The following is a 15,935-nucleotide window of genomic DNA, read 5'->3' on the forward strand; positions in this document are numbered from 1 at the left end:
ACCACTGTGGATTTTAAATCAAACAATCAATATGTGCAACGACTAAAAAGTGAAAAATGACTTGGGGAGGAGGAAAAAATTACCTTGGGGTTGCATCAGGAATAGCATCCAGTGTGAAAAAAAAGTCTTCCAAGTCAAAACATGTAGAGCCACTTTCAGTTGCTACTTGTTTGTGGATGTTTCTGCATCCAGTTGTTCCATTTCATAGCCAAAAAGCATGCTCTGTTGGGTTGAGATCAGTTGACTGACTTGACTATCGAAGAGTATTCTTTGCTTAAAACTCAAACCTAAACAAAACTCTTGAGTTGCCTTTGTAGCTTGCTTTGGGTTATCAGTAATCACTTTTGCGGCATTTGGCTGAATCTGCGAAGAGAGTATTTGTACACTTCATAATTCATCCTGCTGCTTCTATCAGCAGTTACATCATCAATAAACGCTAGTGATCCATTTCCACTGGCAGCCATACATATCCACACATAACACTGCCCCCACCATTCTTGGCAGATAATGTGGTACACTTTGTGTTGTGATCATCCTGGTACAAATTCACCTCGGTTTCATCGCTCAAAAACATTTTTTTTCCAGATCTGTATTGGCTCTTTTGGATGTTTTCTGGAACAATCCAATCTAGTTACCACAGCTCTGCAGATCATCATTGTTCTTGGAAGTAGCTTATGTTTAAATATGTAAAGGTTCTTCTTTTTTTATTAGCATTATTTATAAAATTTTGAATTGTATTTCTTCAGCTGTGCAGTCACATTATCTGTAATTTTCAAATACAGAAGTGGGCTGTGGAGGATTTAACAGCCCTCAAAGAGTCGCTCATCGACATTTCGCTCACCCAATGGCTGATGTGCATTTGTAATCGGGCCGCTAACGACATCCAATCAAAACGCGGAGGGGGCGGGACTACGAAGCGTGCCTGTCTTTAGCGAGTAGAACCCTAACCGTCGGTGTGGTTGTTTTTAACATCACATTTCAACTTCTAAGAAGAAATTGACGACTGCCAGCAGGGACAGGGGGCAGCGATACTTTGACCTCCATGGTCGGTCGGTATTTTGTCCTTCAGCTGTTTTATATTTGAACGGCAGAGTTGGACAAATCTCGACACGGATTGACAACAAAGGGGAGGGCACCGTTATTAGCTAAGAACAGCTAACTTCTCCCGACATAACAGCTGCCTCAGCGCTGCATGTGCGGCAATAACATGTCAGCGCCCTTACCTGCCATTGTGCCTGCTGCCCGTAAAGCCACTGCAGCGGTGAGTTAACAAGGCGACACAGGTCATTCACATGTTAGTGAAAAAAGCAGCTGTTATTAGACAATAAAGAGCCTAGTTTGTACCAGCATGTGCGAATAGGTGTTGTTTGTTTTGACAGGTTATATTTCTGCATGGCCTTGGCGACACTGGGTATGTAGAGAGATTTGTTTACGTCTTGTGTGTAATATTGGTGTTCATTAGGACCCAAGACACTTTTGCTTTCACCTTAACTATAACTGTGTCCAAAATGACAGACATGGCTGGGCAGAAGCTTTCGCAGGCATCAGGATACCACATGTGAAATACATTTGTCCACATGCGTAAGTATTTAGAGCAGTTATAACAGGAAAAGCAGGTTTTGGGAAAGTTTCAGAAAGTCCGTAAGCGCTTTAAGTAGACTTGAATGCTGTATTAAAGGCTGTGAAAATGTATAAACCTGTTGACACATGTAGGGCAGTTAGGGCAAGCCATAATGTTACTCTTTTCCACTGATTACAGTCCCATCATGCCTGTTACTTTGAACATGAGGATGAACATGCCTTCTTGGTAAGCCTCGCAGTTAAGGAGCATTTTTCAATTGAGAGTGTGGCTGTTGCATGTCGGATGAGCCTCACATGTATCTGCTCCCTTTCTACAGGTTTGATATCTATGGGCTGAGCCCGAATGCAAATGAAGACGAGGCTGGAATTAAGAGAGCGTCAGAGAACAGTATGTTGAAAGAAGGATTTTGATCCTTTTCAGGCCTTTTCTTTAGTCATATTCAAACATAAGGGGTTTCCATTTCAGTTAAAGCTTTGATAGACCAAGAAGTGAAGAATGGGATACCTTCACACAGGATTATCCTGGGCGGATTTTCGCAGGTAAGTGTGGGATGTGCAGGAATGATATGTTATATAACCTTGTTTTTTTTTTGTGTGATTTACAGGCAGTGTTATGATGGCGCATTACTGCCACTGAAAGTAAAAAAAAAAAAATCACTGGGTGAGGGCTGGTAACATCTTGCGGAAAATTATTTTTCTTTTAAGTTTACTTACATAAGAGAAAATTGAGAGAAAAACTGGTTATTTCATAGGAAGAAAACAGCAGATTTACCAGAGAAATGTGTCAAATTGATGAGAAAAAACGTGGAAAAGTTGTGCATTTAATTTTTTTTGTTTCAAGTACAAGATATTTACAGATTTTTAAAGTTAAGTTGGAAAGAAATTCACAGCCATGAGAAACACTAAAAGAATATGAACAGCACTTCCTTTTCAGTCATATTTATCCAGGCAGACAAAAAGCTACACTCAGTTCTAATAAAATATGTACTCCTTCGACCTGGAGTAACAGCACCAGTCGCTGCGTACAACTTTAATCTTGAAAAAACGCTTGATGCTAGGTGATGTTTTCTTTCAACTGCAAATGTGCAGTGAGGAAGGTGAGTATAATCATACGAACCACGTCTTTGGGTCCGTTAATAGTAAGCACTTATCAAGGAAATATTAAAGCTACTTTTGGTTGCTCCCTCATGCACAAGGTCGCCACATTGGGTCACTCCTTATGTTTGATTTGGCTGATATTTTACACCGGATGCCCTTCCTGATGCAACCCCAAAGGGATTTGTGTCTCCTTTTAGTTGAATGTGTACATAACTAAGCCATGGAGCCATAGTAGGAGGCAGTTATTATATAGTGTATTATTATGCTGTAAGCAGTTAATACAACAGCAGCCATCTAACATAGACTGAAAATAGGTTAAACACATGTACCGTATCTAAAGCTTAATAACTGTTTGTGTAATCTATACAAAAACGAACTAAAAATTGAACAATTTGTTTTTATGCTTATGCGCAGGACTATTTTTTTGCTAATCTGTTTCTTTCATTTGATATCAAACAGCACGATAACTGAAAAGATTAACTTGATTTAAATTATGGATGTATTTTGTGTCCAGGCACATCTTAAATTTAGGCAAGAAAAGCAGAAAAAACAACTAGGCACTGTTTTCATGTACTTTAGGCACTTAAAATACAAATAATTTATTTCCAAATAAATTATTTTAAAAGAACAAAAGAGGACTAGAGCCTTTAATCATGCAAACATACTCATGTTTTGACACTGCTAAATGAGCCTTGTATGTAAATGTGAATTCCCTTTATTTGACTGACAAATGTGTATTAATGAAGAAGTGTATTTGTCATGTTTCCTCTACAACCGCATTCTTTGTATTTGTATCCTCTAACAGTGAGAAAGGCCTGTAGTGTCACAAACGTTCTGACTTAGATGAGTTACTTGTGTTTTCTTGGAGCTGTCATACTTGCACTGGGAGTTGTTTATTATTTATTTAGTTGGGTATGTGGCCGTTAGCTCCCACCTGTGGATTATCCCATAGATTTAAAAGTCTGTTCAGTCGTTTATCCAATGAAAACTGACACACACTTAGGTTTTGCTATAAAAACTGGACTGTTTAAATCAATCAAGTGTGGATTAATCAAGTGCTGTCCTCAAGCTGAGGTTGTGTTGATGTGTAGTTGTAATCTGTTGGTGTTAGGCTTAGTATCTTTGTGAGAATGATGTTTTTTTTTGTGTGTGGTTTTTTTTTCCCCCCCAGGGTGGAGCATTGTCTCTTTACACGGCTCTGACGACTCAACAGAAACTTGCCGGTGTGGTCGCTCTCAGCTGCTGGCTTCCTCTCCACAAATCCTTCCCTCAGGTAGAAACATTTCTGAGGGTGCAACCTACGCTTTTAGACAGATCCACCTGAAATTTGTAGTTCTTAAAATTTTTGATAATTGACACTTCATAAAGTTGTGAATGCAAGTATTTTCTTTTGGACCGGTTAATAATAAGCACATATATGAGTGGGGTTTTATTTTACTTTGGGTTGATGTCTAATACATTTAGTAAGCACTGTATATATACATGTAATGCTTCAAATTTTTAATTTATTTATTTATTTTTTTAGCAAACTACTCCTTCAATTGGATTACACTACCGGGATATCCCACAGCCAGCTCACATTCACTCATAATCAGATAATAAAAATAATCCTAATCTGTTCTATTCTCAGGCGGCTGCCAACAGTGCTAACAAGGACATGCATGTCCTGCAGTGCCACGGGGATGCCGATCCCCTGGTTCCCTACGCATTCGGCATCCAGACAGCAGAGAAGATGAAAGGTCTCATCAATCCTGCCAACATTACCTTCAAGTCATACCGTGGTCTACCTCACAGCGCGTGTCCAGAGGTGAGGGTGGGAATAAGAAAAAAAAAAGGCACATTTGACCGTGGAGTTCCGTCTGAAATGCTTTTTGCATCTTTTTGTGTATTTACAGGAAATGGTGGATATCAAGCGATTCATAGAAAAGCAGCTTCCTCCTATCAGCGACGAATGAACACGAGTGTGTCCGCTCACCTGATCAACATCAACAGAGTCCTTTGAGCTTGACTCCCGTGAGACTACACGGACTCGAGGACCACTGACTTACTTAATTAAAAAATAAAAGAAAGGAAAAAAAAAAAGAAACCTGCTGCTACTCATAGATAAGAACGGGGCTGTCAGCCTGCAAGAGGCATGACTGTACTGATGCTGCATACTGACCTGGAGCCACACACAACCCTCAGTGTTACAGTAGAGTAACTAACAGTAGTTGCTTGATTGTGAAGCTACTTTTCATTGAGACGAGCCATTTCTTGCAGGAATTGTATGTATTATAACAACTAGGGCTACATTTCATGGTTTAATACCTACTCTCTCACAATAAATGGCCTGTTGTTAAATGTTTTTCTTTTTCATTAATGTAGCTCTGGTCTGGTGATGAATTATTAATTAAGGCACATCGCCAAGCTAAAAGGTCAAATATTTATTGCTGCCAGCTTCTCAGATTTCTTTTTTCCTCCCTTTAGTGGTCACCACATTGAATCATCTGCCTCCATCTCCCCCTATCCCAGCGTCCTCTGTCACACCAACCCCCTGCATGTCCTCTTTCCCCTCATCCATGAATCTTCTCTGAGGTCTTTTCCTCCTGTCTAGCATATTCAGCATTCTTGGTCAAGCATATCCACTATCCTTCCTCTGCACATGACCGAACCATCTCAGCATTGCCTCCTAGACTTTGTCTCCAAACTCCCTCTGATATACTCATTTCTACTCCTGTCCACTCTGGCCACTCCCAGTGAAAATCTTTAGCTCGGCCTCTCGTCTTTTTATCAGAGCCACAATCTCCAAACCATCATAGCACTAGCATATTATAAACCTTCCCTTTGACTCTTATCTCTAGCCATCTTTTACAAATCACCCCTGACTCTGGTCTCCACCCGTTCCACCCAGACTTTACTCTCTTTCACTTCTCTCGTGCACTGTTTATTGCTTTGGATGGTTGATCCCAGGCATTTAAAATCACCCCCCTTCACTTTTCCACCTGCCCCCCTCGCATTTAAACACATGTAGTTTCTCTTCTGCTTTCTTTCATTCCTCTCCTCCTGCATTTGGGTTTACATAATTGTAGATACAATATTAGCACCTGGGATTTCATCAGCCTTCTTACCTGATTAAGTAGGACAGCCAATATGTTGTTGGCTGTCCTAAAGTGTAAGTCGTTTCTGAAAACTGTTCTTAACACACTGCAAAAACTACAGTACTACATGTGCGATACATAATGAGGTGAAAGCATAGACTCTACTGTGAATGTTCATGACACATGACAGGAAACGCAACGTATGATTGTGCTTTATTTATGTGAGAATTCATATAGTTATTTCACACAAATTTTTAAATACACAAATATATCAGTGGTCATGGTCATGTATTCAGTTTGTTTTTCCCTGTTTTGCTTAAATTAAATATAGACTAGTATCACAGTATTGAAACACAAAGACAAGATCTATTTCTGGGTATCAGCTCATCAAGTTGTAAAAACTTTGATCTTTGAGAAGAGCTAAAAGCACCAACGTGTGAAGTCATTGTCGCACCATTCGTTTTAGACCAAAGGTGCTAGTGTAGAAGATCTTATTCCAAGGCACTTTCCTTCTTCTTAATTTTACCGTTAAATAAAAACTACTACTTTCTACAAGAACTGGATATGCATTAAGGCTCACAATATACCTAAATACAAATGCAGTGCTCACAGATACATGCGTTCCTTCATTAAACAAGGTAGAAAAGTGCAATGTCAAGCGTTAGGGAGTATATAAAAATATAGATATGTTTTAGACAAGTAACTGATGCTGAACCGAGCATTTGTTCTTGTTTGCTCCAAAGGTTTTGGTAAGCTAATCGTGGGTAAATAAACAGCAGTTACAGCTGGATAAGTAGTGTTCATTTTCACGTCTGTCTTTCTTTAAATAGCAGGACTCCAACATGAACACGAAACTCCTTCGGGTGGGACGCATGCGCTAGAAAGCATTGTGTGGCAGTGGAGAGTCTATGGCTCAGAGGGAGACTGAGACTCCTCCAGGCTCTTCAGCAGATCTGCGTACGCAGATGAGTTTATAAAGCGGGGGTACGAGTCTCTCTGCATCAGCGTGTAGATCTGCTGCTGAGCATCGTCGAACGTGTGCGAGGTCGGCTCAAGCATATTGCGGTTTATCACTTCTCGGACGCGTGAATCCAGACTGACCTGGAGAGGACGAGGAGACAGAAGAATGTTCAATAGCACGGATGATGGATTTAAAAAAAATGCACATATAAAAGGACAAAACAACTTCCACATGAGGATTTTATACTCTGCGTGACACTTTCAGATGCTTGTTTAACTGCTCGTTACTGCAAATGCCTTATTAGCCAATCACACGGCACCAACTCAATACATTTAGGCATGTCGACGTGGTCGAGATGACCTGCTGAAGTTCAAACTGAGCATCAGAACACAATGTGATTTAAGTGAATGTTCCAGTTGGACTGGTCTAAATATTTTAACTGCAGATCTAAAAATGGTAAATGGCCTGTATTTATATAGCGCTTTACTAGTCCCTAAGGACCCCAAAGCGCTTTACATATCCAGTCATCCACCCATTCACACACTGGTGATGGCAAGCTACATTGTAGCCACAGCCACCCTGGGGCGCACTGACAGAGGCGAGGCTGCCGAACACTGGCGCCACCGGGCCCTCTGACCACCACCAGTAGGCAACGGGTGAAGTGTCTTGCCCAAGGACACAACGACCGAGACTGTCCGAGCCGGGGCTCGAACCGGCAACCTTCCGATTACAAGGCGAACTCCCAACTCTTGAGCCACGATCGCCCCAATCTACTGAGATTTCTCCACGCAACCATCTCTAGAGTTTAAGCAGAGTGGAAAAGAGAAAAAGAGGAAATATCCTGTGAGCCTCAGTTCTCTGGGTGAAAAAGCCTTGTTGATGCCAGAGCTCAGAGAACGGTCAGCCTGCTTTAAGCTGGCAAGAAGGCGACAGAAGCTCAAATAACTGCTTGTTATAAGAAAGATATACAGAAGAGTGAATAAACAACATGCTGAATCTTGAAGCAGATGGCCTACACCAGCTGAAGACCACTCCGAGTGATCTGATGTCCGTTAAGAACAGGAAACTGATACTACAGTTCACACAGGCTCACCAAGACTGGACAAAAGAAGATTTAGATTTCTGTTGCCTTCTATCAGCAGTTCAGGCTTCTGGTTTAATAATGTGTGGGATATTTTCATGGCACACTTTCAGTCTCTTAATACCAACTGAGTGTCGTGTAAACACCACAGCCTACCTGGGTATTGATGCTGACCACGCCCATCTCTTCATGACCACAGTGTTCAAATTAGAAACTGGTCTTTTGAACATGGCAATAGATTCCAAGGTGACCAGATCTCAATACAATACAGCAACTGTTTGATGCTGTTGTGTCATTATGTAAAAAATCTCAGAGGAATGATTCCAGCACCTTGTTGAGTCTGTGCTATGATGAATGAAGGCAGTTCTGAAGGCATAAGGGGTCCAGCCTGGTACTAGCAACATGTAACTAATGGAGTAGCCAGTGAGTATATATCAACGAGGCTTCCTGCTACCAGCTTGAAAATGTAAAATTACTGCTTTAACCACTTTTGACTCAAAAATATCTACTTACATGCCTTCTTTTGACATAATCCATAAATTAGTAAGGCGACTTCAACCTGTCAGTTCACATGCCTTTTATATGTTGTTTAGTGGTCTCTAGCTAGTCTTTTTTCCTTTTTTATGACTGTTGGCTGGTTTATGTTACTGGTAGCTACACTTGCTGTTGGTGGGTTATTAACAATACTGTTCTTGCAGCCTGTCATTAACATGATATTTATAATACTCCACTTGTTGTCAGTGCTGTTATACTTTGACACCCTGACTCTATATACACTCTACACCCTAAAACAGCCACTGTGAGACTTTTGGTGAAGTCGATCTTAGAGCTAAAAAAAAGGAACATAAAAGCTGCCTGCAATGCAGCAAAAGCAATCTGCAATATTACACCTGTTCTGTTGATAAACTTAGATATGATCATTCTAAGTATTATTTACTCACCTCTTTAGGGGAAAGGATGGAGATGAAGTCCTCATAGATCTGGCGGACTTTCTCCTCCACCACAGTCTTGTTCGTCTCCTTTTTGAGCTCCTCGCAGGCGAGCCAGAACATCATGTTCTCCTCGCTGAACTCTGTTCTCAGGAACTGCCTGAAGCAGCTTCGCCCGGCTGCACTTTTCATCACCCTTTCAAATGACATCGCCCAGGAGCGAGTGTCTTCCAGAGTAGGCTTTGGGCTGGAAAATAAAAGAATAATGGATGCGTTGGCATGTCACCGAATTTCCACAGCAATGTCACAGATTCTGTATCGCTGAACTCACCTTTCTTCGCAATTAGTGGTTTTGTCCGTCCTGCTCTCAAACGTGGACCTTTGTATTGTTTCGTCTTCGTTTCTAACAGTCAAACTGAAAGACAAATAACACGGAGAGCTTTGACGTTTTGATCATGAATGTTTTTAAAGCAGTTTGTCACCCGGTTTTCAGTTTTTCACCCTGCAGCTTGAGCTAGACATTCAAATTGGAAAATCTTCTAATGTGACCATTTGTTATCAGACAGAATAAATACATGTTATAATTCAATGCATGGCAAAATACATGTGGAGGCCCTTAAGGAGACATGAAAACACCTGCTGTTGTTTGAGTTTGTGTCACACTGGGCCTACGATCAGAACTAATGGGATCCGTAGCTACATTAGCCATGCAGTGTGCTGACATTACCATCAGGATTAAAAGTAATGCATTTGTTCCTCAGTCGCTGTGACGTGCATCACGACTGTATTTGTCCTTACAGCCAATAAGAGAACATTTTTAACATTTTGCTTGTGGCTAAACAATTTAGAAATAAGGGCCGACTGCTCATAATTTGTTTGCAGGTGTACCAGCTAGCCTCAAAGCAGACATTGTGTAAATATGTTACATGATGATGCAAGTAGCAACCTCTGGAGCCGAAAACTGCATTTCCTCTAGTGGCCACTTGAGGCTGGCTCCATAATAGAGTCAACACCCACAGACTTCCGTGTTAAAATGCCCAAATTTAGAGCACGTTTATAATATGGTATTTTTTAATATGTAAAACTCATTGTTCAGGATACTGGCATTAGCAGCCTAGCTGTGCAGATTCACAGCTGTCCAAAAGTCAATGCACTGCACCGCGGTTGTACTTTTGTGGAAAATAGATTATCTGACTAATGTCATGATGACTAATGTCACTAGTGTCATGTCTGTGAGGTGTAGCCATCCAAGATGTTTGTGCTTCAGCTTTGCTGAGTTAAACTGTAGTATTTTTTTCCTTTTACTTTGGGCTTCAAATCAAATCAAAATGTATTTATATAGCACATTTAAAAACAACAGTTTTGATCAAAATGCTTCACAAATTAGGAAATAAAAATAAGACAAATACAACGCAAGACGAGACAAACATAGAAACCAACCAAATGATAATCAAACTATCTTACATCAAAGCCAGAGTAAAAAGATGGGTCTTTAAATGAGATTTAAAAGACTGAACAGTCTCAGAAGAGCGAATGGCAATAGGGAGTCTTACAACGTGGGAGAGGTAGCTAGGAAGTGGGTCAAAGGGTAACAGTTAGTTGGTTCAATGGAATATGGCTGTCAAAGACAATAACTTCAGTTTTACTGTCATTCAAGGTTAAAGAGTTTTGAGATAGCCAGGTTCTCACATCATGAAGACAGTTAAACAATGTATGCAATGGATCTGTGACATTCAAACCGCTTATTAGTAGATCCAAACTTTTCACACAACTCTATGCACTATGCAGTCATTGGTTTGACCGCAATCTCCCCTGCATACCAAAAGTATTCTAGAGTCAAATGTGAGGCCATCTGTTGAGCAGCTAAAGCTTGGCCCACGTTTGGTTCATCCAACAGGACAACGATCACAAGCACAGGAGCAACAGGACTCTATGTAGTCCTGTGAAAATCTTCTTTTTCACATATAGCTAGAGCCTTGTAACCAGGCTTGCTAGAACTAGCTGATCACTTAACACTCCACCCTCTTGTCCAGATACAGTTACTTCTGGCTCCCAAAAAGCCACCATGGTGGTGACCAATACACTAACCTTAAGGCCTCAAAATGCACAGGCCAAAAGCAATGTGATGGTTGTGATGGCCACGTTTTTATGGTGTGCGCTCAAGAGCAGTGTTTTTCTTTGTATAACTCCTTTCGATATTACATTATAACTCTGCTAACTTTTTACATTCATAGGGAAAGTGACATACCCCAAATGCATTATATGGACTTTAAAATTTCTCCAGCAGCAAACAATCAAAAACCTCAGGAACCATTGGTTTAATATTATACAGTCTAGATACTGGTGTCTACAGTCTAGAGTCTGGTGTCTACATACCCTATATGTAGACACTAGACTGAGATAATATCAAAACCCAGAAATACTTTAAATTTCATGCAATCCTCAGTCAAAAAGTCTATTGCAAACACTGATTTCCAACAGTGTAGTGTAGCAGGAGCACTATGCATTCTATAGTTTCTTCTTCATTTGAAATGAGAGAACATTTACAGCACGTTCAGGCTGATCCACTGGGAACGTTTCTGTAAAAAGTATAGTGTGTCAACTGTCCAGCTCATCCTGTGAGTCTCACCTGTGTGGAATTAAAACCTTCTCTCTGCCTGAAGTAGCAGCTGGCTGTCGGCTAATTGGTTCAGGTGAGAGTCCATTGTGAGCCATCCCACCTGGGAATGTGGTGTTTGAAGCTGTGCAACAATTAAATTAAAGTCATACAGATGTAGAATAAAAAACGTATTACTCATCCCCAGCGGAGTGAATTATCGCGACCACGTTCTGCATACAACAGGTCGGCTGTCCTCAGAGGAAGCAAAAGCAAATAGCTGATAATTCCAAAACAGGTTTAACCCCCCCTGAGGCCTCCATCCGACGAGAGCCGGCGCCGGTCACGGGGCCACTGAGTTTATGTTTTTCTGGGTTGCTGTGTGGATGGTGCTGGTAAATGAATGAGAGGTTGGAGTCAAAAGGGAGGTGCATCTGTTGTTGAGCTGTTACTACAACATACGTCTCATTTTATTCCAGACGGAAACTATTAGATTTTTATTTGATTTAACGTTTTCTGGTTTATGTCTCTGCAAATTAAAAATCATTGTTTGGACAAACCAAGACAGTTGGCGGTGTAAACTTTTGCTCTGGGAACTTGTAATGACCACTTTCTTCATGATTTGCTGTTTGTGGAAGCTTTTTTGGGAGCAGGGACCACTTACAGAGGACAAAATAGTCCTAATAACAAACTGAATATACACCTTCACTACCATTTGTACTCTTATGCTCAGCACTATTTCCATTCTAAAACTTTTCAAGCAAAATACTCCAGACATGTGATGTGATGGCTCAAAATCATATGGGAGTTTCCATAGCTTCAGAGTTAAAAACATTAAGCTCATGCTACTGCACAAAAAGTCCTCTTTTAGAACATCAGGTGTTGGCATCGAGGCTGATGGAAATATGAACACCAAACATTACCATCAGATTTGATCCACCATCTGAATCACATTTGAATGGCAATGGCTTGATTTTTCAGTATTAAAATGATCACAAACACACTCCTAATGCAGTAAAAGCATACCTGGACAAAACAAAAAACACAAAGTGGTTGTCTGTGAGTCATGGATTGGCCTCCCAGTAGCCTGGACCATAACATTACTGAAGCAGGGTGGGGTTTGAATGGCCTTCAAGAAGCCTGGAGAACTATTCTGAAGACTACTTAAAGAAATTACAAGGAAGCTTGTCTAAATAGTTCAGGCTGTGTTGAAGAATAAAGGTGTTCATACCAAATAATAACTGTCAAGCTCATCAAAATTGTACAAACTCAGTTTTTGTCTTATATACTGTGTTTCCATGTATGTTTGCACATATTTCAGTAACACATGCACCCAATTCCCATTTTCCGAGGAAGCTATACAGCCATGAGGGCTGGCTCAAGACTTTGCACAGTACTGTCCCTATCTGTAGATATACCCATTTTAGTAATACAACAATCTTATTGGTTGCAGAGCTCTAGGGATCCTGAATCGCATTTCGAGAATCCTGCAGCTCTGTTGGGAAATGAGTTGTGAAAACACTGGATAATTGTAATGACTGGTTGTTTTCATGGGCCACTTACTCAGCAATCAATAAACTCAGTGTTACATCGGTAGATTTTTCTGTTTAATCGATCATAAATGACAAAAATGCTATTATAGTCTGTGAAATCTATGTGATAGCATTGCCAAAAACCGTAAACATTGGCATTGTGAAGTCACAAAACCAGAACACTTTAAGGTTTGGGTGTTTTTTTTCCCATCAGGTGCTTATCAGCTGAACCTCTCCCTTCTCTCATGCCTCTTGACAGGCTATATGTAACACATTTTGTCATACTCGCCATCTTATTATAGAGCATGAGTGCTTTATTTTGTTTGTCATATTCTTGTTTTTAACTTGAACAGGAAATTCAAGGAAACTGCTGCATATTTTTATTTCTTTTTAAGACCGGTTTCATTTCCTGTGCATATTTCATTGCTTTTAAAAGAACTGTCCTTTTAGTCTTATTGCTATCTATTATGCATTGCTATAGTTGTGTAGTTGTGCTTGCATTCTGTTTTAGTTTTCTAATTGTATTTTTTCTTCTTTAGTTTTACTTAGGTGTAGATAAAATACAACACTGTACATTCTGGCTACGCTTTAGTGCAGTTCACTGGGCAGGGTTGTTCAGCGTTTTTCGAGCGTGGCGCACTCCTTTCTGTGGCAACTAAAGTGATTTAGTTTAAGGCCACTTTGGTGCCTTAAACACGTGTTTTGGAAGTAAAAATAACAATTGGTGATCAGTGGGAGACATGAAAGCAAAACAGAGATACTAAAATTGCTCAAAAACAAGATCCACTTGAGTGGGGCTGTGGCAGAGACATAGAATAATGCGTGGAGACAATGGCACTCAAAGCAGCAGCTCACTCAGGAGCAACAACAGCACCTTGCATTCCTATGCCCAGCCCTACACTAGCTGAAGAAGGCAACTACCCTCCCCTTCACTATCTTCTTTCACTGCATGCAGCCCCCAACCAGCTGCAAACGACACCCTCCCTCCCGAATTGTACGTAGCCACACCATTTGACATCTTGCTCCTTGTACACACGCATGCCATATGCCCGCTGCTTGCTTAAGTCCCACAGTCTTATTAGCTGTGAAATTAGCTACAGCTGACACCAATCAGTCCTGCTGGACCAAATTTGAGTGAGTTCAGGATTCATCTCGGCCACACAACAACAGCTAGCAACTCATGCAAAACTCATGAACCCGTGAAATTTAAGGAAATGTAATTAATGAGAGGACTTAAGTCATCAGTGTATAAATCTGTGTGTGGATGTGTGGGATTCAGTGGAGTGTTTCTCCTTACCAGGAACAGCTACAGCAGCAGCACCAGCAGAAGCAGCAGGCATTTGAGGCGTTGGTGGGGGTGTTTCCCATTCTGGTGCGCGCTTGGAGGACACTGGCAGCTGCTTCTTGATGAACCTGCACCTGTGTCTTACGCATCTCCTCCCGCTCTGAGCCCATGGGCTGAAAGCAGAAGACTACAGTGAGAGAGCTGCGCGGAAAGCAGGGTGGTGGTGATGGTGGTAGGAGAGGTTTCACTGGAAGATCATTACCGCATTAAGCGGAAGCATCACACGCAAAACATCACAGTCCAAGAAATCGCAAGAGATTAGAGATCTGACAGCCGGCGCGCAGTTCTAAGGAGGATTGAGAGGAGGAAAAAAAGCGACTCAAGCCTAAATGATACGGAAATCTCGTGCTGAAATCCGTGCTTGCTAAATTGAAACTACCTGAGGTGAATAAACGTGTCTTGCGGAATGCGCGAACACTTCACGATCAACTTTTGCACAATGCAACAGCGATCGACATGAAATATATAAATATATGAATGCAAACAGCTCGAGAAGCCAGTGGATTTTTTTAATCAAGGGTTTGCTGGATTATGCTGAATGTAACAAAACCCAATGTGATGAGCAACAACCCCCGCCCCCCTGTCCCCCCCCCCTCCTCTCTCCCTCATCTCCCCTCTCCGTCTGTGAGGGATGAGCAGTAATGATAGCGACAAGGCGTTACTCCTGGACCGCAGCAATCGCATCCTCGGGAGGATACACGATACAAGGAAAACAGTCTCCCTACAGCAAGCAGCCATTTATAGGAACATAATGCAATCATTATGATCAGAAATACTGATAATTTCGCGTCCACTCACATTATTCTCTCTCCCTTTAGAGGCAAAAAGAAGCAGCAGATCTGCTAATATCTAGGTTCGTTTAATGATCGATGATTTTATTTTAGCACGGATGACAGTGTGCACAAATTGTCTAGAAATTAATTCTAATATTCCTGGTTGCTGGAGGAACATCCAGATAAGAATGCTTCAGCCTCACTGGACCCTGTAACTACCCGCCTTATTTTCCAAAAAAGAAAAGAAGAAGAAGAAGAAGAAAAACTGCACAACCAGTCGTGCTTTCAGTCGTTTTTAAGACGCCCTCTCTGTTATAAAAATATAAATGTGTACTCACTGTGTCACCATGAATGCCAGAATACAGGTGATTTTTGGCTCGATCACGTCCGTCTGCCTCGGCTTGACACAAACCAGTTGGTTTCCTCTATGCGCATGCGTTTCCTGCAAGTGTGAAAAGATTTTTCTGCGTCCATGCATTAACTGCCAGAACACAATGTGCGCTGTCTGTTACAGCAATGGCTTCTTCTTGACAGATGGGGCAGGAAGTCTATTGCGTGGCACAGATAATAAACAGAGATTCTTGTAAATTATTATTCATGGGGGGTTTTGTTTTTGGAGGCAATGAAATGCTGCTGGTATATAATCAATAAAGTTTCTGCGATTGGGTCAATTTCTGTTGAATTGAATTATGAAGAAACGTAATATATTCTTAAATCGTTGCCTGTATCACTCATAATCTGGTTGGTAATGCATTTATTTTACTGGGTGCATTTTTGGATTCTGGAGTCAGTGGTGGCAGATATTAAGACGCTGTAGACGTCACAACCCTGACTAATTTAATCAAACATCTGGAAGATCCAAATCAACATCTGCACCTAGTGTGCTCCCAGTGTGGTCAGCACCACTTGAATCCACCAGAGGGCAGCGGCGCTCTATTTAAAAACGCCGGGGCCTAGCAGCA

General features: G+C 41.2%; 2 protein-coding genes across 2 annotated transcripts; one reads left to right on the forward strand and one right to left on the reverse strand.

Annotated features, from left to right (window-relative positions):
* The first annotated feature begins 883 nt into the window (after positions 1-883).
* lypla1 (lysophospholipase 1) lies at positions 884-5,019 on the forward strand. The gene is made up of 9 exons (XM_082546614.1): positions 884-1,261; positions 1,380-1,411; positions 1,516-1,581; positions 1,760-1,807; positions 1,899-1,969; positions 2,048-2,121; positions 3,851-3,952; positions 4,310-4,486; positions 4,575-5,019. Exons 1-9 carry the CDS (start codon positions 1,193-1,195, stop codon positions 4,632-4,634), a joined length of 699 nt encoding a protein of 232 aa, XP_082402740.1. The 5' UTR covers positions 884-1,192; the 3' UTR covers positions 4,635-5,019.
* On the reverse strand, positions 4,738-14,590 carry LOC309714293 (regulator of G-protein signaling 20-like). The gene is made up of 5 exons (XM_082546615.1): positions 14,403-14,590; positions 14,153-14,313; positions 9,059-9,142; positions 8,740-8,974; positions 4,738-6,857 (listed from the first exon to the last, which is right to left on the reverse strand). Exons 1-5 carry the CDS (start codon positions 14,418-14,420, stop codon positions 6,663-6,665), a joined length of 693 nt encoding a protein of 230 aa, XP_082402741.1. The 5' UTR covers positions 14,421-14,590; the 3' UTR covers positions 4,738-6,662.
* Between the last annotated feature and the right edge of the window lie 1,345 nt (positions 14,591-15,935).

This window comes from Aulonocara stuartgranti (assembly GCF_965226115.1).
Source record: "Aulonocara stuartgranti genome assembly, chromosome: 9".
Classification (NCBI taxonomy): domain Eukaryota; kingdom Metazoa; phylum Chordata; class Actinopteri; order Cichliformes; family Cichlidae; genus Aulonocara; species Aulonocara stuartgranti.